Genomic DNA, 24,405 nt, shown 5'->3' with positions numbered 1-24,405 from the left:
AGGCATGACGAGAAAAACAATGATGATTCGAGGCAGGAGTCTAAAATCTAAGACTGATTATCTTCAATGAGAAAATAATTACCAGGTGCTTGACCAACCTCCAAATTACGAAAGGCTTAATGAAAAGGGAATATTTTTCCTTTTATCCTGTCCCAGCATATAGGAAGCAAAGGGGAAAAATGTTAGCAAAATATACAAATGCTATTCTTGACCAGCTGGGTATTGGGAAGCAGTCGAATCAAATCATGTGGGTGGACTATTTCCTGACCACTAAAATATTCTGCAGCAATAATACACTCTCATGATTCAGAGTGTAAGATGATCTCCTGCAGGTGCCAGGCAGGAACGTTTCCTTTTTGCTGGTGCAGTCATTGCAAATTACACCCTTGTTCCACCAAGCCTCTCCGTGCAGTCGGAGTCGGTACGTCACATCCTGTCCTGAGCAGCACGTTGCTACCCATTAGCTCCCTGGAATAAGTGCCCTTCCCTTATTAACGCCAAGAGAGACGATTGATCAATTATTTGCAGTGTTTTGAGAAAATAAATTGGCAGTCACCACAGAGAGAGTTATTGTCAGGGGCCATTGATTAGCTGCATTATGGGATTGTTTGCTCTAAAGCCAAGTGTTGGACTACACTCTAATTTTGCCAAAAGCCTTCTGTAAACAAGCTGTTTCTTGACATCAAGAGGCTCTTCCTACTTTGAACTGATTATAGGTTTGAAGCCTAATAGCTCTTAGGTGGACTTGATAAGCTTTCTCTTTTAAATTATTACATCTTTCTACAGTCAAATATTAGCTTTTGCAAAAAAAAAGCATCTTCCTTCTGAGAAATGTATCCACAGCTGTCAATGTCATTTTAAAAAAACCCACAAAAGATCTAGCTAGGAAAAAAAAAAAAAAAATTTCTGTTAGAGATAATTTTTTAATCTAGACTTTTAGCTTGAGGTGTTATTGATATAGCTGAGATAATTAAGCCTTATCCTCACCAGGCAGGGCTGTTTGAAGAAGCATTAGTATAGACACAATTACATGTGCATCGGGAGTAACAGTCTGGCTGATTCTCTCGGTTCAAGCTTGCAAAGTTGCCTCAACTTGACAATTCTGGTCTTGACAATTCTGGGAATGGAGCTGAGGACATGGCCCAGCCCTTGTTCTTGGGATCCAGCCCCAGGTTTTTACAGAAAGGTAAATCCAAGACCTCGTTAAACATTACATTTTGATTAGGGAGCATAGGCAGAGCTACATTACTGTCAGGATTTTTTGCAATTTGGATCGTTTCCGTGGATGCTAATGCTGAACAGCATCTGACACCGCCTCTTGCAAATGAGTCATTTAACAAACATCAAAAGGCAGTTAGGGACATAGTATCACTGCTGGTCAGCAGACATTTTAGTAAAAACATCTGAATTTTGTAGCACTCCTTGCTGACTGCAGCTTGTTTAAAGTGATGTCTTTTCCTCGGCAGTGATCTGAACAATAAATTATCCATCCTATCTTCCATTCCTTGACAAACACTGAAATAACTAATAATATTGTCATTGCTCTCAATGTTTCCATTTTTCTGTGTTGCCAGGCTGTTGAGATGATGCGGTCTGTTTACTTATATCTAAAATCGTATGGCTTAGCAGGGGTAATATTCGATTCATGATAGGAATTGAGTCATCAGTCTTTGTCATCAGGAGGCTGGAGTCTTGGTTTGGAGTACGGATCACTGCTTGCCTGCTTGAGGCACGTGTGGGCTCTGTACAACCTACGCCTACGTATGTCTGGGTCTAAATCTTGAAGAAGGTAGGAGTTTCTTACATTTAAGGAATGTTAATTGCTGCTCCTCTCTGCTTGGGGTATTGGCAGCATCAGCTCCCATCACGGAGGTCTGGGAGAGCTCAGCATCCCAGGGCATGGGGCTTTTATTAAATGAAAAAAAAAAAAACCAACCAGCAGGTGGTCTGTAATGTAAAGCCTACCTACAGTGATGTCTGATCTCATTAATGACACACAGTGAATCAACGCTGTGTGTCTCCTTCCCTGGCCGCCTCTTGTCAGGCTTGCTTGGTGGTCGTGGAGGATTTGTAGCGCTGCGTCTGTTAAAATGAGCTTTGGCCAATTTCAAGGAAGCACTTTGTCAGGAATCGTCAAAAATCCACACTGAAACACTAGGAAGAGTGTTATACGAAAGTATGAAAAGCTGCATTATCCTGCTGTAAAATGAAAAGAAAAAAAAAAGTAGGAACAATGGAAAAGGGTATGTTTGCCTGAATTGTCCATGTTTCAAGGAAAGGCAAGTTTAACCTGCTGTAATGCAGGGTCACTTCCTGTTAGCAAAACCCCCTGAAGGGAGAGGGAGAAAAATGTAAAAAGATACTTTACAGTAAAACAATATGCTCATTTTACTCAGAGATCAAGGATTCTTTTAAAAAAAAGAGCTTTTGAAAACCTACCCTGGGTTTTACAGAATAGCTTTAACTCCTCCAATATCATATGGTTTTCACTAAGTCATTATTTAAAAATTGAACTGTTGTCTTTTTCTTTCTTGCATAGGGCAAAAATGACTTTTCTCCGAATGTAATTATGATTTTGTTCCTTTTTCTCCCATAAGCAGCTGAACTTTTACAACTAGGTTCTATATTTGCTGAATTTTATTAACGGTGTCTTTCTGCTTTCTGTTTCTTCGAGTTTTGTTCTCCTGTATCTCCCAAAGCATTACACTTGCATGTCTTTGCTCATTAGTTTTAAAGTCTTTCTTCAACTGGGATAATAGAAAAAACATATATTGCTAGTCATCCAGTTGCAATTCTAGCTATTCTCAGAGGGGCATATATATTTCAAGTTTGGTGCGTGGGGATTTAGATATACAATTCCAGATAGTCTTAATGAGAGTAACAGTCCTAATTCCCCACACAGTATATTAAAAATGGATCCAGAATGTACAGAGTGAAACTCTGTGATCTTACCTTTAAGTACCTTTGCCTTTTCCTTTTTTTCTTAATATCATTTGCATTCGTTACTGAAAGTAACTGACAGCTGCTTTGAGGATGAGGGAGTTGATCTTTGGAGACGATGTCTGTTTTGCTTTGCTGTGTTTTCCTGGGGATTGACTGCACCTGGGTGTACCTTTTGAATTGAAAGGTTAATTCAAGAGGGGTTAGAGGAAAGAATTTACCAGATTGGCTCTGTTATTATTCTGATTGCCTTCGATGTTAGACAAGAACAAGGCATGCCTTTTCTTTTTGCCTTAATTAACTACAAAAAAAAATCCCCACCATACTGTGAATCTAATAAGGATTAAGATTTAGTTATAATATTAGTATAAGATCTAAGGAAGACACTTTTCATGCAGAAGGATGCAGTGGTTTTATACCTGAATTTCCTAAGGAATCTTGCTTTTTAAAATTCTTTCTTAGACATCCTTTCGTTGTCATAAAATGCCAGCAAGCAGCCATCATCTTTTTTTTTAACTTCAGACCCCATTCCTAGTTTTGCTCATGCCTTTCTTTTCTTTCTCTCCAATCCACATCTTTGTGGGAATCCCCAGACCTTATGGGCAGAATGCCACTGGTGGCATTTCCTTTAGCAGGGAAGGGGTGCAGTGCAGAAGGGAAGGCTGGCTCCCTTTGCACTCTATGTAAGAAAATTCCTGGGGCGTAATTCTCAGTTTTGAAGGTTACTGTACTTAACTTGGAAGCCAATATCCACAAATAGCTAGTTTGGTAGTTAGGAGTAAATGGAGTGTGAATACTCCAGGCAACTCTTCTTTCTTTTGTTCAGATCCATATTCTAAGATGTTAGAGAGGAGAGATGTGACTTAGCTCTGGCCTCTGCTGTTTTATTTTGCTACCTCGCAGCCCGTTTTCACCACCCTGACGGTTCGTGCTGCAGTTTCAGATACCAATGCCCAGGCGTGGCAAATAGCCTCTCCTGGGGACACAACAGTGGTCTGAGCGGGCTGACAATCTCAGTGAAGAGCTGTTTGGCTTCACGACACACACATTTGTTGCACAGACCGTTTCTTGATATGAAGGCAAATTATCTCCTACTGGGATGCTGCCTTGGATGAGCAGAAACTCTTTTCTCCTTTCCACTTTCTCTTCTTCTCCTCTCTGCTTTCCACTGGCCAGTAAACTACTTTAATTTCAAAGATGATTTAAAGAGATAATCTGTTTTCCATTCAAGTTCTTTCTGTGGCTTAGCTGCCCTCCTTTTTTTTTCTTTTCCCCTCTATCCTAGTATTTTGGCTGCCTTTGTGAAAAGACTTCCTTCTCTGCCGCTCTGCAGCTACTTAACGCTACCTGCTGCTTTCTTCATCTTCTCCTACCGTGCTGCCTGTTTCTACCTCCTCCCACAAACACTCTTTGATGCCCATGACCCCATTAATCTGTCCCAATGTTTTTTCCCCTCTATATGTCATAAAACATTTGTAGAAACACATTGTGTAACTGCAGGTATGGGATGGGTCAGGGAATGGAGGAACAGATCACTGTATATGCATGAGCTCCGAGTGTGTGCACAGAATTGAGTCTACCCAGTTTGTTGAGAGTATTTGCATCAAAACTCTTTTCATCCGAGAAGAGAGCTAAGTTTTGACAAAAGGTAAGGCAAATATTTGCAATGTGTGAAAAGCAAGGAGGAAAATAACTTATACCAGAGAGAAGAGGGAGAGCTTGGATGCTAGCCTAAAATTTGGGAGTTCTGTGTGCACTTCCTTGCTTTGACCAGATTTTCTGTATGGCTGTGAAATTGCTTAGGACAGGGTTTATATCTCAATGAATTCAATTAGAAAAAAGTTAATTTTTCTATCTATGCTGATCTTCAGGGATCCCTCACTAGAGGATCCCCTGAGAAGTTGACTCCTTCTCCCTGTATGGGCAGTTGAGTTTACAGAAAGGAACGTGTTAAAAGCTTTCTGATCTGCATGGTGAGGGGGAAACACTAGATGCTATACCTTAATGTCTCTGATTTCCCCAGAAATACAGGTGACCAAAAAGAAACATGAGCCATTCAGATCACTAAAATGTGTAGGAGACCGTTATGTTGTGGCAAAGAATATTTCTCATCTATTGCGAGTGGATCAAGGATTGGGAAAGTGAATGGAAAACTTCCCGCAGCGCACTGCACATTAATTTTACTTAATGACTATGCGATAAGGAAGTATCTAACATGATGTGGCATTTCATCCTTCCTTGTGGATTGGATCAAAGAAGAAAAACATTTCTAATCTTCCCGCTGTCCTCAACCAAGATGTTGGAAAAAAGTGTTTGGAGAGGGGCAGCTGCTGAGAATGAGTCAGCAGAGAAAAGAATTATGTGTCTGCTTTTTAAAAAAGTGTTTGTCATGAAGCACCAGTAGTTTATTAAATGTGTTATGTCCACAACAGAGAACGAGACAGTCCCTGCCTGGTTTGTTTGGTTTTATGGTCAGGTCTGAAACCAGTTGGGTTTTTTTAACCTTGTATATCCCAAATCTCTCAGTTGCTTTCTTTCACCAATTTTTTAATAGCTATTGGTCATTTCCATCTACATAAATCTTTGGGTCTCAAGTCAGCCTGTGATAGGACTGCCAAGAGACAATTTATGCACATTATTGAAAAAGAAGGCAGAGTCATGCTGTGTGCGTGGCCGTGTGGGTGCCTGCCTACCAGCGACCATTACCGAGTGGTTTATAGGGACAGAAAATAGTTCCCATCCGCATCTTCTTTCTTCCCCCCTTGTTGATCCTGATGCCCTTTCCACGTTGTCCTTAATTCTTTGGATTTCATATCCTGATTTTTTTTTTCTATTTTATTTATTCTGTCTCCAAAACTCTGCCTAAAATGCACCTTGGAAAATGGACACTTGGAAAAGCAGACCGGCTTGTACCCCCACACTCTCAATTCTCTAGGGTTTTGCTGGCAGTAGTGGTGGTCAGCTTGAATCATCTTTCAAGGTTTGTCTAGCACGGAGCTTATCCAACTAGCTCTATTGCTTTTGACATAGCAGGGTCCTGCAGCTGTAGCTGCTGTGCCACAGCCTTATCATCAAAACTATTTCAGGGGAAAGCGTATCTTGTACAAATCAGACCTTTTGTTGCTGGTTCCTGCTGCAGCTTTGCACACAGGTAGAACAGGGCACTAAAAATGTTGGAGACGGGTGATGCTTCTGAGGCAGCCACTCCACTACAGAGAGGTTAAAACCCTGATCCCGAAACCACTTGGACCTCAGTTTTCATCACAGCCACCGTTGGATCCATAACTATAATTTTGATCAGGTTTAACCAATCATCTAAAATGTTCCTCTCAAGTGAATAAGAGACGAGAGAAAGACACATAGCATACCTTTTTGTCAGAGGTATCTTGACTCCTTCCACGCTGCCCATCAGAGTGTACCTATATTATTTAGAAAGGCAGTTTATTTTTATGAAGAGTGTCCTCTGTGATTATTTCTATCGGTAACATGTTGTTGCAGTACAGCTGCATGGCAGTCAAGATAAAATTTGTATCAGTTCCAACTTTTAAAATATACCACTGAAAGCAGTTTTGCAGGAAATAAAAATTATGAGGACTAGAGGGCTGAGAAGAAAAATGTTCCCATGTTACAGAATTTGGGGTTGTTTTTTCTGTTTTTCACAGGAACACAAATGCTGTCGGGAAGCAAGACAAAGGAATGCACCACGGGCAGGAGCAGCACAACGGCCTCTGGCTCTCTTCCAGACACAGCATCCAGAAAGGCAATCGCTGCTGCTACTGATGGCTCATCGAAAAAGAGAGATCCCTCCGAAGGCACCTCCAAATCCAAAGAGATCCAAGCACAAGGCATCCTGAAACCAAAAAAGTCTGTCTCAAACAGTATGTGCAATATAAAAGCTTCATCAAGAATCCTCTCAGAAGAAAATGTTCACAGGCAAAACCAGCTCCTAAAAAGTAAGGTACAAATCCTACTGTGGTTGTTAGGAATATGGTTTCAATAATAAGATGAGATCAGTCTCAAAGAAAAAAGTGAAATAATGGAAAGTCAGTCCATTTTTGTCCAGCTTTAAGTGCTGAGTATGAGTCATCTGGTGAGAGATCAATCAACTAATCTGACTGTATACATTGCTATGGTTAATAGAAAACAAGATTAAAATGAGAAAGATAGGCTTACTTTGTAAGTAGATTCAAGAAAATCTTGAAAAAACATTAAAATTGCAGAGTCAAGCAGTCCCAGTCCAACCAGGAAACACCAGAAGTGAGATTATTTTTACAACCTTGCTCTGATACCTTTCTTTCACTTCTGCAATCTTTTTTTTTTTTTTTTTTTGACACAACAGCCTGAACTATATGTGGTACACAGATATAGCATGAACTACTTCGTTTGGAGAGATCATCATGAAGAACAAAAAAGAAAAAAAGTTTTAACAATTGAATATCAACACGGTTTCAGCATGTAAAATATAATTTCTTCTAGTTCAGCACCTGTTTGGATGTCTTAATTCCAACACTTATTCAAATAGCTAAAATGGAGGTGACACAAGCAGCTGTATTCACACATAAGGTATTTTTGCAGAAGACAACTGAGATATACTATAGATTATTTGGCTTCAGTATCAGTAGGTTTGCGACAAATTTACTCCAAGAATACCTTAAAAATGCCATAATGGCCACAGAGGCTTTTTTCTTACAGCGTTTTTTCTTACAGATTTTTTGTAGGCAGGTAGGCAAAACTTTTTCATTACTGACTATAAAGCTACTGAATATAACACCCATTTATGATGCGAGATGAGAGAAGCCTATGTTCTGCTTTCAGTGACTGAAGTTAAATCATGCCATTTCACTAACTGGAAGTGACTTAGTTTTACAAAAGTGAAGCATCCACTGAGATCTATCAAAGATAAAGTTATTAGACACCGCTGTAAACCTGGCTTATCAAGGAGTTTAATTTCATGTTCACAGGTTTCAAGTTTTTTTCCAAAATGTTAACAAGAACAGCATTAGGGAGGAAATACAGCTCAGGCTTTTATAAGGCAAATGTACCCAACACAGATCATTTTAATATTTTTTTTAAGTACAATATAATATGTACAATATGTCATAAAGAGGAAAATATTTTAAGTTTATTGTAACCAAAAACTGAAGTAAAACAGTAATGGGCTTTATTCCCAGATATTTAGTTCTAGAAATCAAATTGTTTGGCAAGGAAGAAGTGCTCCAGTGTGACTTTTCAAAATAGTTCATATGGAGCTCTCCCGAAGTTCCTTTGTTATTTTGGATTAATTCTGTCCTCTAAATGAGAATCTTGTCAACTCTGATTTTTGAGCACATAGCCTCTTTTGGTCCTAATTTGTGCAGGGAGTATCAGTCATAGAGCTTTAAAGCATAATTATAAGTGTAGAAAATAATCTTTTTTTCTCCATGAAGGACCTTGTGAATTGACAGCTTTCATGATAACGTGCTATCACGCATATTAACCTTTTGTTTATTATTTTTTTCATGAAGTCTTTCCACTGGTTAATGAATATATAGAAAAGATGGAAAGCAAACACTACAGAAAGTAGTGTTTATGAAAGTCTCAGTATGGTCAAAGAGAAATGATATGTGATTAAGGTCCATAACAACATGTTCTTTCCTACAATACGGGCAATAAATTGAAATGAACTCAAACTGCAAGTCGCAGCGTGATATCCTTTGCTTTCCATAATGCAACTGCGTTACAGAAATGTCTTGCTTTTGGGAAGCGAATACCAGCAAACGGAGCTAAGCATCCGAGCGGTTTAATTATGCTTCGATGTGATGTGTGGCTTAATGTGAAAGATACTCTGGGTGTCACAGGGCAGTGAGTAGCACCTATGATTAGATTTGATCTAGTCTGCTTAATGAGGCCTATTAATAATACCTTGGCATTCTTATTTCAGAAATTGCCCTCTATGTCTAATGAGGTGGAGAACCCAATAAAAAATTAACCATGCACTCTTAATGAACTTTTAAATCTCTCGAAGGCGATTATGAATTCTGTGGTTCAAGTGACAAAATAAAGGAGCGCAAGGAGGAGGACGAGCAGGAGCGAGCCAGCAAGGTAACACTATCCGCAGCTCGCTCGCCAGATGTTACTCGTGAGAAAAACGAGGCGCTCGCCCAGCCAGAAACCGGCTCCCAGCCTGAGAAAACTCCACCAGCCCCACAGACGCTGCAGGTAAAATATCAATTTCTTGCTATTGTTGTTGTTGATACGGGGATTGATTTTTTTCATTCTTATTTTTTAATTTTTTCTTTTTTTTTTCTTTTTTTCTTTTTTCTTTTTTTTTTCTTTTTTTTTCCCTTTTTTTTCTTTTTTTTTTTCATGGATGGTGTTTGCTTCCTGGGAAGTGGCTGAGGGCAGAAGTTCACATTTCCTTGGTTTTTCTCCTTTCCAGTGAACTTTTGGTAGCTTGCATAAGCTGCCAAGACTTGCTTGGCTGTCTGGATGTAAAAGCTCCCTATTCTGAGCCCCACCTGCCATTCCTGTAGAGGAACACAGTAAAAGTTTGGGGATTTACAAATTTCCCAAAGGCACTTTTGAAATTGTACCTCGAAACTGCCGATTTCCCAAATGTGCACGACATCCAGTACCACGAGCGGCAGCCGTAGGTAGGGACGTGTCCGCAGGTTGATACCAAGCCCCAGCAGCAGACGTCCTTTCCTGCCTCCTCCTCCGGCGCGTGTTGCAGACCAGTCTCCGCTCCTGTCTTCTGTCCTAAGACATTCCTAAATGCTGAAGCAGCCTTTGACTGGAAAGTGTTTTCTTTCTGGATCATCCACGAATAGATCTGCATGACAATCTAAATAAACAGGAAAGTTTGTGAACTGTCAGTGACAAGCTGCTTCGGCGATGGGGTGAGATAAGGAAATCGGATAAACATCAAGAAGTTGAATTTGGATAACTTATAAAAATATGTAATTCAAAACCTTTTGGATATGTTTTCTGAAAGTTGGTTTTTTTCCAGAAATTTTCCTTTGTCTGATCTGGAAATTTCACACCAAGGCAGCTTTCTAACAGTAAAAGGAAGAAAAGACAGATAGGAAGGCAGTTTGCTAACTTTCGTACAGACAAGCAATCATTTTCATTGATAATCTCTTAGTGAACCCAATTAGATGCATATCGCCTTTTTTTCTTCCTTTTAATTCTTTTAAAACGAAGCGGTTTCTCTGTTTCGTTTAGGAAGCACTAGAAATCCATAAGCCTCGGTTCATCTCTCGTTCACAAGAAAGGCTGAAGAGACTTGAACACATGGTCCAGCAGAGGAAAGCCCAGCAGAGCGATGCTCCCGCGAGCAACCGAGGAGCCCTCGTTCGCAAGCTTTCCCCAACACCCACTTCAAGCAAAAAAAAGCAATACACCATTCCTCACCCGCTCAGTGGTAAGCTGAATTGTGACCAGCAACAGGTCTGTGGCTGTCTTTGAAATCTTGCCACGGGTATAGTATTTTGTATATTAACTTTGTGAAAAAACATGAGACCCGCTGCTCCTGTTTCACCCCACCAACGCTCCAGCATCTGTCCCTAATGCTCAAAGCAGAAGGTCTCTGAAGCACAGAGAGGGGTTAGCGGGGATGAGGTGTTTTCTGTGGTCTGTGGCAGCGGAAGGAGACTTCCTTGGGGACTTTTTGTCATTGTCACGTGCAGTCGTGTTCTTCAGCGCGATGCAAGTTGCTGCTAGTTGTAGAGGTGATAGCAATAAATGGCATTTCATACCTCTCTCAGCTCACAGAAAGACCAGTTTGGGGAGAGAATTAGGGGGACAGGTGGGGTTTGGGGCAGTCTTCTCAGCAGCTTCAGGTGTGGACTTGCCGCTTGACTCATGAAGCCCTCAGCAGTGAGCTAGCTGTGAAAGAGCGCTTGTCTGCCCAGCAGCTGTATGCAAGACTGCTAAATCAATGCATCTAAACTCTGCGATTTCCTAATTCAAGTTGATTAGGTTGTTTTATTACCCTAGTGGTAAACAGACTGAATATCCAGCGAGTAAAACGGTTCTCTCTGAGAAGCTCCATCACAGCTCCCTCCTAATAGCACCTCTGTAAACGTTATCTAGGCACAAGATGTTAAACAAATTACTTCTGTTTTTCTTTTCTTTTTTTTTTTTTAATTGCCATCTGGCTGTTACTTAATTCAGTTGACTAAAGAAAAAGATTTATTTGATTGATTGGCATTCCTCTTTACATTTTGGTTTTAAATCTGTGGCTTTTTGAAGCCACATTATTCTACCAAAAAGTAAATTAATTAAAAACATTAAACAACTAGATGGGTCACCTGGAGGAAGCAGGAAAGAAAATCTTTGATGTCCTCAACACATATTTAGTTTTTGCTGCCTGGGGAATGAGATCGGGTGCAGGAAAGCTGGGCACAGTCCCCGTCTCGGGGCTCTTGACATGCTTTGCATCGGAGAGTACCAACGTCCGTCGCTACATCTGTGCCGTTTGTGGTGGTATGACCGAGTCTACCTTATAGATACATAATGGGTTTTTATACAGTAAGAGCTAAATAAGCATAAGTAAACAAAGCACAAAACACGAATTATATTTTAAAGAGTCAATAAAATTCATTCACCACTTCAATTATCCAAGTTAATTTACTTGGGTTCAGATCTCTTAGGGCCACACTGCCCCGCAGTTTTGGATAGCACCAGTACCAGCAAGTCCTCCCAGCAGGCAGTGGCACAGGGCAGGGCTTTGTCATATATCTTGGAAGAAGTGGCAAATATCTCCCCCTTTGTTTGGTCATCTTCGAAAGTCCCCCAAACTACTCTGAAAATACTGTACGAAACAAAAAAAGGAAAGGTTAAACTTATTACTCCTTCAATTATAGCTAAAGATTAATTTTTATGCTTGTTTAGTGAGTAATAAAAGCATAATATTGAAATATATTCATTAATTATTCAAGTAAATTACTATTTCCCTCTTTTAGTGGCTGGTCAGTAAAGATAAATTAGCCTAAAGAGAATCTTTAGTTTCCTTCACTCATCTGCCTTCATGTAGCCACATGTAATTTTCTGTTTGTGAGGTCTTAATATTTTTATAATGACAGAAGTGTCACACGTCTGTTAGTTAAGCATAACAGTAATTAATACTGGAAATCCTAGATTCCCGATAAAGCAGTGTAGGCTGCAGGTCAGAGGGCTGTGCAGGGGGGTACTGAGTCCTGACAATCGGTATTTTAGGACTTCTCCTGGTGGATGCTACTGTGCAGAAGGGTTAGTATCATTAATGAGTCCCGGAGTGGGGAATCTTTGTTGCCTACAGATGCTCCCAAACTTTTCTTTTTCCCAAACCCCTCTTGCAGAAGCGACAAGGGCTTCCCCTCGTGCTCACCAAGGGCACTGGCTGCCTGCATCCTCCTGATGTCTCTGCTGATGACACCAGGGTCACAGCCTTCTCCTGCCCTTCTGCCTGCCCCCAAAGCTGGAAGGAAGAGAAGTTATCATTTGTTGTCATCATTATTCTGCATTCTCTGGAAAAGCCATTTTAGCATGTAAAATGTGCTTTTAAAGCAAGGAAGGACTTTGGGTCATGTTTTAGAAAACAAAAGTAAAATGAATAGAGTCGGTTGTGGTCCAGGAGCAGATGTGACACCAAATTCGGGGACAGGGGCTGGTGGCTGAGGCTCAGTGTTGTGTAATCACAACCGTTGCTTTCCAGGGTATGGTCCAGCTGCCCGGGGTGCACTGGGCAGCAGCAGAGGGCACAGACCTGCCCTATGTCCTCCCTATGGTGCCAGGCTGAGGGGAGACCTCATCACGCTCTACAACTACCTGAAAGGAGGTTGTAGCGAGGTGGGGGTCGGTCTCTTCTCCCAAGTAACAGCGATAGGACGAGAGGAAATGGCCTCAAGTTGCGCCGAGGGAGGTTTAGACTGGACATTAGGAGAAATTTCTTTACTGAAAGAGTGGTCAGGCCTTGGAACAGGCTGCCCAGGGAAGTGGTGGAGTCCCCATCCCTGGAAGTATTTAAAAGACGTGTAGATGTGGTGCTTAGGGACATGGTGTAGTGGGCATGGTGGTGTTGGGTTGACGGTTGGACTCGATGATCTTAGAGGTCTTTTCCAACCTTAATGATTCTATGATTCTAGGTACATTCCTGTAGACATCTGGAAGCCTACGTCTGTTGCAGTCACTTATAAAGGCCAAAACAGATGTTAGACCTCAGCCAGCATTAGAAGTCAGGGGAACTGGGCAGCAAACACTTCTGTACACGCAGGGCAGTTGCTTTGCCATGTCCCCATAGCCATTGGTTTTTTATTTGGTACTAGCACTACTGGTTCTCCTGTTCTCCCTGCTAGTCTTAAAAAATCTCTGCCAAATGCAGCCCGCCCGCAGGTTTCTTGCTCTCCGGAAGCAGGCTGCTCTTTCACAGCAACACACGTTGAAACAACATTTGAAATTAAGAACCCAGGAGGATAAAATGATGACCTGGAAACTTGCTTAAGTATACAGCATTGTATTGATGGCACATCTAGGCGTCAGGGTGTGATCTTGCAGTTGGTTTTTTTCAGTCTGATCGTTTCCTCCTTTCTTGTTTTTCGCCTTTCCTGATGTCTTTGGGATTTGTGGAGGTAGAGGTCTTTATGGCTCTGAGGTTCATAGGGCTCACTGCCAGCACACTCTCATACATTTTCCAACGGTCTTTTTTGTAAGAGCAGGTTTAATTTAATGAGTTTAATTTCCACCGACCCCGACACGGTGACCCCAAGGATGGATTATAAGCGTATTTGTGGCTGAGCAGGAGTCTCTGTGCAACCCCGAGGTGCTCGCAGAGCAGGTCGCTGCAGCATATTTGCCGCGCAAGCACTGGCAATAACATTAGTTATCCGATTAGTTTTCCCAACACCAGAGGACATTCCCAGTTCTCCACGTGCACATCCGTGCCCGCACGGGAAGGTGGCACAGGAGGGGGAGAAGTGGGACTGCCCCCTCTCGGGGGGGGCCAGCCTGCTCTTATGCAGGCGTAAATGGGGGTTAAACTGCAGCCCGAGATGTTTCCCTCTGCACTTGATAAGTTTGCTGCAACTATATCTCTCTGAAATAAGCTTGTTACGTGCGCTTCACTCTGGACTTGGAGCTTTCATTTCAGTAAAATAATTTTCACCCAGAAAATAGCAATGACCTTCAGAGATTTTTCTCTACCTGAGATTATTCTATCAGACTAAAGTGTCTTTATTGATAATATAAAATTATTAGCTAGCACGGTTTTCCAATGTTTTGACAGTGTTGTTACAACTTTAGTTTCTTGTAGGAGAAAGAAATAATTGGCATTCAACATCATTTCCATATAAATACCAACATCTGTGCAGTTTCCGTTTACCTTCTCATCCTCAAAAAACCCAAGTTGTTTACCATTTTTAATTGTAACTCATGAGCAGGATTTTATGAAATGCTGAAAGTAATCTTAGAAAAATAAAAATGTTTATCCTGCAGAAGATTTTATCGTCACAAGAGCACTTTGAAGGCAGAGAACCTGCAACTCTCACGCTAGCCTTTGTGCTGCGTAATGTGCACTGCTAAATTTCGAGAGTGCTAATTAGTCCAAGATAGACTACTCTGCTGTTGACTATGTCGAACAAATTAGAGATCCCACTGTGACGAACTGAATAGAAACAATGTTCAAATAACTGGATTTAAATCTCGAAAACTGTAATGTAATTACTTCAGTGACAGGACTACCAGCTGTTTATAGGCCTTTAAATCTGCATAATGAACAGCCTTGTGATCTTAGTGTACACAAGCACTTTTCGAGGTTTAAAAAAATTTCTCAGGCACATATGTTTTTTTCCTTACCTTCCATTTTCCTCTCCTTTGAGAGGGCAGTGGTTCATTGGAAATGGCAATATAAGTTGAACGTTACCATTCAACCCCTACCGCGGTGCCTGCTGTGTTTCTCTGGATTTGTATCCAAATCCTGTATCTTTAGTAATATTTTGGAAACAACTCTATACCTCCTCAGTCGTGCCTCTAAACCTTTCCAAAAAGCTTTATTGTAACTGCAAAAGCCTGGAGGGCAAGGATTGCTGTTTGTTTGTTTGTGTTGGTTTCTTGAGAAGCTCTGCGTCAGGGAGGTTTTTATTTGGACTGTAGAGAGAGGAGAAGACAGAAATCAGAGAATTTGCAGTAAGTGTGCAGCCAGCAAATCCTGCCGCCACTAACGTGCATCCTCGTGGTCTTCAGATGTCATTGGCGGCTGATGAGATGTTTGCAGCCACCAGCCCGTTTCTGCTTGCGTGTGACTTCAGTTGTGCCCTTTCGCGGGTTCCATTTCCCCATCGAAATTCATAGCTAGCAGTAGGGCCACTGATCCTGCCGGCACCTGGCCACTTGGTTAAGGCTGACAGTTCTATAGAAAGACTAAGCTGTAGCCCAGTAATTGAATTAGGAAGAGGAATGACCTATTTTTATGAGATTATTATTCATCACGTTGATTAGAGCAGTGCCTATGAGTCAGCTACACACGGCAGCGCATTGCAGGTCACTGGCGGTGGGTGACGTGGTCCCTTGGGAGCCCCATGCTTGGACTCGCTGTGACGACAGGGGAGGAGGTGATGGCGTGAATGGCGTGACCAGCACGTCCCCTCCATGCCCTCATCCTTGCGAAGCGGGGAGATAGCCAGCCTCTGTGCAAGGAAGGTGGCAATAAATTGGAAAATCTTCAAATATGAAGAGTTTTCTGTATGAATGACGACAGTGTTGAAACAATGTGCCTTATAATGGGTGAGTCACAAAGTTCAGTCAATTTGCTGGGGGATAATTTCATTGGAGTCTTGAAGTAGCCAAATAGAAAACTGAATTTTTGATGATGGACTTTTTAATCCAGGAGTAAAAGTTCTGATTTCACCATGATTAGAAATTGAAACTAAAGAAGTCAGGATTAAGAAGCTGGTGCAAATTTTACCAAAGATTAAATTAATCTTTTGATGAATTTACCAAGATCTGTCATACCTTCTTGATTAACTACTATTTTTTAAAAGAAATTTTATGCTTTTCAAGACTACAAGCTCTAATCAAACAAGAATGATTCAGGGAGGCCAGGTGAGATGCTAATAAAATTTTTTTCTGGATGAAATCCATGACTGTTCAAGTATCATTTGGACAGAGGGGACTGAAATCTCCTGCATCAAGCCCAAAATTTAGTATGAGAATATTTTCATAAACCTGAAAACTTTACAGCTTTTTTAGAGATACTAGTGATGTTTTCCATTGTTAAGACTGAAACATTAAGGAGGATCAGAAGTCTCAAAACCACAGCGTTGGACAGACCTGAACAGCTGGAAAGCCCATGAACCACCTTCCTGTGGGTCCTCTTGGGTGAAGGACCGCTTCTGAGCTTCAGCATTTCTCTGAGATGAGCGAAAAGTCCAGGCAGTCTTACCATCAAACCTTTAACTAATGGGTTATTGCATTTTTGTAAATAATACCAAAACCTCATCTGTTGAATGAAGCTGAAGTAATTCATTGCATGAAGTCGCTGACATACAATGTGCAAAAGTTTGGGCAGCACTCCTGGGTGTAGGCACTAGTTTATATTCTCTGGATGAATTCCCACTCAAGCACTATGGGCATGCTAAGCTGAATGCCACCTTGACATTTATCTTAGATTCAAGGCTAATTTATTTTTTGATATAAAAAAGCAGTGTTTAAAAAAAACCTTTTATATCTTAGGACTTCTCTGGGTGAATGGGCTTTTGGTGAATTATTTTTTCAGTTCAGTAAAAACCCAGTTTAGTTAAAGAACCACCACTATCAGTGCTTTGCTTTTCAGGGACTGGCAACACATCCTTGAAGGCACACTTTAGCTCCTAACAAACTTTGAGAATTTGCATTCATGTTAGGAGAAAATGTATGCATATTCTGACAGGCAGAGTTTAGCCTTTGATAAATTTTGCCACTCTTTTTCTTTTTTAAGTGTTTCAGTGATTTAGTGGTAAATAGGAAGTCAGGGGACGGTTCCAACACAACCATTTTATCTGTTCTCTGTCTAAACATTTACTAACTTCTCGAGCAGGAATGTTACTTATTCTGTCTGAGGTGCAGTTCAGCATTAATTAAAATATATTACAGTGATGATCCATTTACCTTCAATTACGACTTGCTGAAGTGGCTTCTTTCTCCCACTATGGAGATGTCGGACGACTGTTGCACGCAGTGTTGGTGTAAATACCAGAAGCTCAGTAGTTTCACAAGGTTTGAATAAAACAGTAATGAAGTGTTTCATGCCTATCTGTCTATACTTTTTTTACCTGCGGTACATCACTGGAAATGCTGAATGTCTGCTTTGAAATCCCTTCTTTTCTATCCTTCAGAATAGTTTTCTCCAAAAGTAATACAGGGCTATGAAATTTGATAAGGAACTTTGATAAAATGCAATTTAGAAGACTATCAACCTGGGGAATTGTCCACCTTATGCCCCACTTTGATCTTTGCTTGGTAGGAAAGAATGTTAATTCAGGTCTTCATGATGTGTTTGGCAGGTTATTACAGCTCTGAATGTGTGCTGCTCTTCCACTTTGAATTACGCTTTCTTCTCGGTATTGAATATTAACAAATATTTAAATGCACGTATGATTTTTATTTTCTCATTTATACCAATTTTTATTTATTTTTCAGTTAATTTTTTAATTCTAATCCTAAAATCTGTCAAGGATTAGCCTTATTTCTGCTTGATGCTTGCATGTGATCTTTTTTCTTATACATAGTGACCTGAGAGTGAGCCGAGAGATACTACATGAATGTTTACCCCTAAGCATTAATCTTTTGACTCCAAGCTGCTTCACAAAGGGTATTTTTATAACCAAGGTAGATTTCTTTTTTTCTTGGAGGATTTTCCCCAGAGTCTCTTTTTAACCCTTCCCTTCAAAGCCACGGGCACAGCCACATACATCGTTCCAGGCAAAATTGCAGGCAGCGATGGGTCTGATGCCCTTCAAGACCGTTTCTGTGCCATCAGGAGAGGATTATCCTGGAAGAACAGCCGTACGCTCCAGCACCCGCACAGCTCTCGGCCTCTGCGGTGCTTCCCAACGACTTGAACACAGAGGCCAGCCTGTCTTAGCATCTCATAGAAAAAATACAGATTAGCTTGTCACGCTGTTTACAAGATAGGTCGCAGGCCTGCAGATCCCCGGCTGGGTTCTTCATCCTTTCACGTTCTGGTGGTTAGGCACAGAGGTCTGGAAATGTTAATGTGTCATTAACAGCTTTTATTTAGGAAAAAAGGGGGGGATCCCTAAAACAATTAGTTTTGTTCCAGAAATCCTACATCTGAGAATTCCTGGAATAAATGTTCATAAATTTGGGCGGATGTCACTCACAGTGCACAGGGAATCATATAAAACTCGGGCTCAGTGCTTGCCAATCACGCTGTCTGATCGCATCGCATCTTGCGGGGAGTCCTGGACTTACTGCGTGAGGGCTTGATGCGGGTTGTGCGGGTTTCTGCTGGGCTGTTATTTCCAGTGCCCTCAGATGCTCTGCTGTGCCCAAGGACAGGGGAACACGCAAGGAACTGGTTGTGACATCAGGGATCTCGGACTGAAGACCATGCTACCACACAGACAAAAAAACCCAAAGCCTGAATTTGCTGTGCCTCCCATTTCTGTTTTAGCGCTGCAGAGAACCCATAGTGATGGCTTTATACGATTTCAGACTGATCCTGTGCCATCCCCCGGGCTCGAGGACATGCCTTGCGGGAAGGGCTGCGTCCTGCAGTCCTGAGCCGTCAGAATGAGGTGTGCAACCTCGAGCAGCAAGGGACCATGCTGAGGCTGCTCTGAAGTGTGCTGGGATCCACGCTGGTCCCAGAAGATCAATGACCCTGGACCCTAATCCTTTGCCAGGACCATCTGGGTCACAGGCAATTTTCTCCCTTAAGTTTCAGGGTTATTTGGACAGCGATAGCATCCAAGTGTTTATTCCTTTTAAGCTAATGAACGTAAAAACACTAATAAAAGGCAAATCATATTTTCCTGGCAAATTGAGCATGTTGCTGGCGTGTACTGAAGATATAATAAGCATGATTAAGCGTAGACAACTGCTGAATGGAGAAAAGTTAGTCCTCAGGCAGAGGAGGCTTCATAGCCTCCCCTCCTTTCTCAATTTGTGTTTTGAAAACTGTACCAGTTCAGAATAGGAACTGCTGCAAACCTCCCTTTTATTTTTACATCGAGATACAGCAGTGATCTTAAAGGACACATAGGGTTTTCCTGAGAAACGGTAATCTGAGTATGACTTTACCTCTAGGTGCAGCCCCGTAAGCTGCTTGGGGCTGTTTGGTTGCTGCGACATCTCCCATAAATGTCCCTGAAACTTTTGGTGTCTTAAACAGCGGGGAAGCAAACCTGGTGGGGAAGGGGACTTTTTTTGGGCAGCAGTCGCTGGGTCTGCTCAAGGCCAGCACTGCACTGGGCAGTTCTGGAACAAATTATTCTCTGTATTTACTGCTCTGCCTTGATTATTGTATTTTGTCTCTTCAGTGAGATGGCAGAAAGAGGCCAATGTGGTGCCTGCTGTGATTTATATTATGTCTTCTAAACTTCCTTGGAAAATGGAAGGGCTAAAAAGTTTTATTTATACACACGTTCTGCAAAGATACTGGCAAATACCTCTGATGTTCAGATTACTGTGACCACACAGGGCATCACACCCCTGTCCTCAGTGCCCCAGGGAAACCGCCCGGGTGTGGGCAAGGCTCTGGTCTTCCTTGTGTTTGGAGACCAGAAGGGAAAACCATTTCCTTCATACACCTGAACTGAGAAGCTCAAGCTACAACTTTCCACGTCGCCTGTGTGCATCAGGACGGCAGCTCGTGCACCGCAGGAATGTTCCTTCCCCAAATCTGGAGGTGTCCTGCCGTACGGAGGGGGGACCCTGCCCCTTCTCCCCACTTTTTCTTTCGTCATCTTGGTGTAAATCTAAATAACATAGCTGTGCAGGCAGCAGTCCTCTCCTTCCTCCTCTAACGTGGTTTGACACAGTCTATCTCATCAAGGATCGGTTCTGATGATGTATTTACTGGCTTCCCACGCCTACGAACACCATCTCTTCCCATTCAGAAACCATTGTTGCAAGGAAGATGTTAAAATCACTTATTCCTGAGACTCACTGACTGCTAAGATCGGTAATTATTTTCCTGTGCCCAGGGAAATGCTGATTGGAATTATCACAGGCATCTTTATATTTGATCAGGAAAGAGTAATATCATTTTCCTCCTCCTAATGCTTGACATAATTATTCACAGCTCTGCAAAACAGGTGTAAATTGAATCAGAAATGATCGTACCAGGCCAGGTTCCCAACACACATCAGCTGAGGATGCGGCCAGTATGCGCGGGTGCAGTTGCCTGCACGAACACGTGGGCAAAATAGATCACTTGATGTAGCAGAAATCATCGCTGCTTCTTGATCTGAATAAAGCGCATACACAGCTCGTGTGACAATGACAAAAGTCATATGCATTTAAAATAAATGAACTCTGCAATGAAGGTGGTTGCTATGGGACTTACCCATCCTTCCCTTTCTGTAGGGCAGCTTCAGGAACAAATTCAGCTCCAGATGAAGGTTGCATTGACCTGTGGAGATTTGGATCTGGCCTTAAGCCGTGAAAAATTTGATGAGAAATATCATATCATGACTACGTGGAACGTGACATTTAAAATTTCAGTAAACGCAGATTCCTCCAATATTAACTTTATTTTCTCTCTGCTAGATAACCTCTTCAAGCCAAAGGAAAGATTCATTCCAGAGAAGGAGATGCACATGAGATCTAAAAGGTACAAATCGCTTCGGTTTAGAGTTCACTGCAAATCACTGCCATCTCAGGCCTAAGGCAGCGTATTTCCACGTCATCTTCATACGCTGGAGGGTTGTTCTGTCACGCTGCTTGCCATGCTGTTGTGCAATGCTCGTGTTTTCCTTCCAGTATATCAGTTTGATACATTTGGGTCAGCCCTGCCCTTTCAGCATCCTTTTTCTAGCAGTTTCAGATGGCATGGGCTACCCTGGTGTGAAAACCAAGTCCCTGAGAGGTACCTCATGCAGGACCTTCAAAAATGTAAGCAGTACAGTCACTTTGGGGTTTTTTTCATCCTGATTATGGCATGTAGTGTGAGAATTAGAGCACATTTAGAAATGTGGTGTCTGACCTTTAACTGCATTGCACTTCACGCCATCGTTTACGGCAAGGAAAGCTGCAAATGGCTACCATGCAGAATTCACCCTGTTTCCGAGCGCTCAAGATGTGTCCCATTTCTCTTCTCCAAAATACAATCTCCTGGCTGAGTGCAGGCCCAAACAGGCTGCTTCAAGAGCTCGGTGTTGCAAAATAGTAGGAGGAAAAAACAGAACTAACGGGCATTGTATGCACGCAAAGAACAGGACTGCTGCGAAGGAAGGTCCGATTTTCTTTTCAAACCCCCGGGAATTTTATCATTGATTTCAATGGAAAAAGATCAGACCAGAAGTCACCTTTTTGAGGGCAACTCCCATTATTTTTAAAATGGACAGATTATGTTCTCCTTGGTAAAAAGAGTTCCTAATGACACTGAAAAAATGTTTAACAGTCTACAGTCTTATAATGATGGTTTTCTTATATTTTAGAAAAATACTTGAAAATAATTGCTTGGTATTAATTTTGTGACATAAATAAAAAAAAGCGTGCAGGCCAGTTTCTGGTTTGAATTACGTTGCTATAAATTGAAACCAACTCCACTGAGCTCATTAGAAGCTACTCCGGAATTATGCTGCTGCATCGAGATAACCTGATCCCGTCTCTTTCTTTACTTTTTAGTCCCAAATTAGAAGTGTTTTTCAACAAGTCAGATTTTATATAAAAACATTATTGTTAATAATTTATAATTCCTATGCCATAAATCTAATTCAAGTACTTAGAGATGCCCATTAATGACAAGTATTGCATTGAAGGCAAACATTTCCTATAGGCAAAACAAATTATGTGCGAGTCCCGGGGATGACGTGTGAAGTTAACTTTCTAAACTCATTCCAGGATTTATGACAATTTACCTGAAGTAAAAAAGAAACAAGAAGAAAAACAGAAACGCATCATCATCCAGAGTAACAGACTGCGTGTTGAGATCTTTAAAAAGGTAAGGATTTACTGTCAATGCCAAGTATAATTTGGTATCCCTTCTTTACCAGTGAAAGGCGTCCGTAGAGGCAGCACCTGCCTGGAGAGTCTGCACTAACCATGTGCAAACCCTGAGAGCAAAGGATGTTTTTTAAATCTTGTCCTTGGGGTTAGGCACTTCTTTAAACTTGAATTAACAACTGAACCTTGTGTTGGAATAAGCACCTAAGACTTTTTTTTAAAGAAGGAGTAATTACTTAGTTGCCGTAGAAAGCTGCATTAGCGCAGTTAATCCAGGCGCAGATCTGAGGCATTCCCAGGTAATCCTGCTCCGCGCTGCACACACGTACCAGTTTTTCCTTGTTTAAGTAAGTGCGCTGTTCCTCCATGTAATTACACCCTTTCTGTCCAAGACGGAAAAGCTTTCAGTGCTTTTTTTTTCTTTTGAGCAAGGTAGCCAGTAGATTTGAGGTCTGAGAATGCCGATACCATCTCACCTACAGTATCACTGGAGATTTCTACAGTTATAGCCACCTCATGTATTTTAACAGTATCTTAAGGCTGTTTTGCGTTTTTTTTTCCCTAGCAATTGCTGGACCAGCTCCTTCAAAGAAACACAGAGTGACAAAGGATTCTCTTGCCCATCATCCTAACTGGATCTTGAATGCCTTTGACTGCTAGATAAGCCATAAAATTTACTGTTATCTCAATTACTTGGAGGTATTTTTCTTATCTTTGGCTCTTTCTATAAAGAATATAAAGAAAGGTCATTTATATTTCAATTGAAATTTTAAGGCAACTTACAAGTAATCAAAAACAGTCTAAAAGGGAACACAGCTATTTCAGAGCATCACCTTTTGGTCAGTTTACCCAGAGGAAATAATTTTAAGAATTTTAAATGCAAATACTGAATTACAGTGGTATTTATTTATCTTAATCTTTTAAAAAGTATACGTCTCTGTAGCAATCGAACTAGGTTTATAAGACCTGGAAAACTTATTTCTCTGAAGTATTCTATTAATTGATTTCCTGTGAGTTAAATCCTTGAAGTAAAGAAAAATGAATATCATTATTTGTTATGTTTAGAAACTAGCTGAAATAGCATTACCACATAATCATAGCAGCAGCAGTTTCACATTAATACTTAACATACCAAAAGGGACCAATATTTTAGCTCTCTGAAGAACTCTATTCCTGTTTATATAGTGAATCTACACAGCAAGCTTACCTGTTAAAGAGCAATATTTAAAAATTTGATTATAACACTGTTTTTCGTGTTTTTCACTGTAATATATATTTTACTCCACTTCTGTGACCATTAAGTATTTATAGAAATGGTATATTGAGAAGTGGTGCCAAGAAGTATGTTTGCATCAAAACTGCAGAACTAAAACCATCTGTAATGTTTCCTCCAAAAATATTTAAATCTTTATTTGTACATTTTGGAAGTAAAAACAACCAGCTTACAAACCAATGGAGTTTATTTATGGAATAAAATATGAATATAATATTGATCCAACTGCTATGTTTTTATTTGGTACTGTTAAATATAACACAATTATTGAAACTGCTTGAGAAGTCATGCCTTTGTATGCCACAAATCCTATGGTAAAAAATATTGCCCATAAAAATCACTGCAAGTGTTAACCTCTGTTGCACAAACACTCAGTTGAGTGTGTTTGAATGAGGCTGGAATTTGGCCTTTGGTATCTATGCTTTGTTTTTCTAATCTAGCCTGGATGTAAGGTCAGGTTTTTTGGAAGAGGGATGTTTGTGAGCTGGGCTTTGGCCACTGAGATAGCCTCCAGCTGTGTGACCTGTGCTGGACATGAGGAACCGAGTTATATTTTGTGCTCTGACTGTCTCTGTTAGACTACTTTGCCTCTTTCTGTTTCAGCTTTCCAGTTTGTAAAGTAGGATTAATGATGTTAATTTTTGCTCGCAGGGAAGATAGAGATTTATTGAACAAATATATTGCATTCCAGATAGGTGTTTCTAAAAACTCTTCAATTAGTTCAATACATTTCGAGAGGGCATGTAAGGTAAGGTAATGCTGGCTGTGAGGAAGAAACTGCCAGGGTTCTTCGCCCAAAAAAGTCGTCTTAACCAAGCAAGTACTGCTGTACTGGGAACTGAAGTCAGGGCTGGACCACACGTAGCTCCAAGCAGAACTTGTAAAAGGGACTGCAAGGAGCATCCTCCAAGCTTTGCAGCTCAGCTGTGTGGTAGATCTGCTCTCCTGTGGATTCATTGATCCCTCTTGCTGCTCTCCAGAAAAAACATGTGGCCTGCCTCAAACAGGAGGGCCTTTCTCTCTCTGGTGGACTTCTGGGTCTCCACCACAGAGTGATAAATTATAGC

At 41.2% G+C, this 24,405-nt stretch overlaps 1 protein-coding gene across 1 annotated transcript in view; it reads left to right on the top strand.

Annotated features, from left to right (window-relative positions):
• The window catches only part of C7H10orf90 (chromosome 7 C10orf90 homolog), a 67,981-nt gene extending 44,367 nt beyond the window's left edge, over nt 1–23,614 (top strand). The window contains exons 4-9 of the mRNA XM_075155489.1: nt 6,603–6,893; nt 8,945–9,138; nt 10,144–10,342; nt 20,668–20,731; nt 21,964–22,063; nt 22,631–23,614. Of these exons, the coding sequence (XP_075011590.1) occupies nt 6,603–6,893; nt 8,945–9,138; nt 10,144–10,342; nt 20,668–20,731; nt 21,964–22,063; nt 22,631–22,669 (887 nt within the window). The 3' untranslated portion in view covers nt 22,670–23,614. The remainder of the gene's footprint in view (nt 1–6,602; nt 6,894–8,944; nt 9,139–10,143; nt 10,343–20,667; nt 20,732–21,963; nt 22,064–22,630) is intronic.
• The last annotated feature ends 791 nt before the right edge of the window (nt 23,615–24,405 follow it).

The sequence above is a fragment of the Calonectris borealis genome, chromosome 7 (genome assembly GCF_964195595.1).
Source record: "Calonectris borealis chromosome 7, bCalBor7.hap1.2, whole genome shotgun sequence".
In the NCBI taxonomy this organism is placed as follows: Eukaryota; Metazoa; Chordata; class Aves; order Procellariiformes; family Procellariidae; genus Calonectris; species Calonectris borealis.
This window is presented reverse-complemented; position numbering and strand designations above follow the sequence as displayed.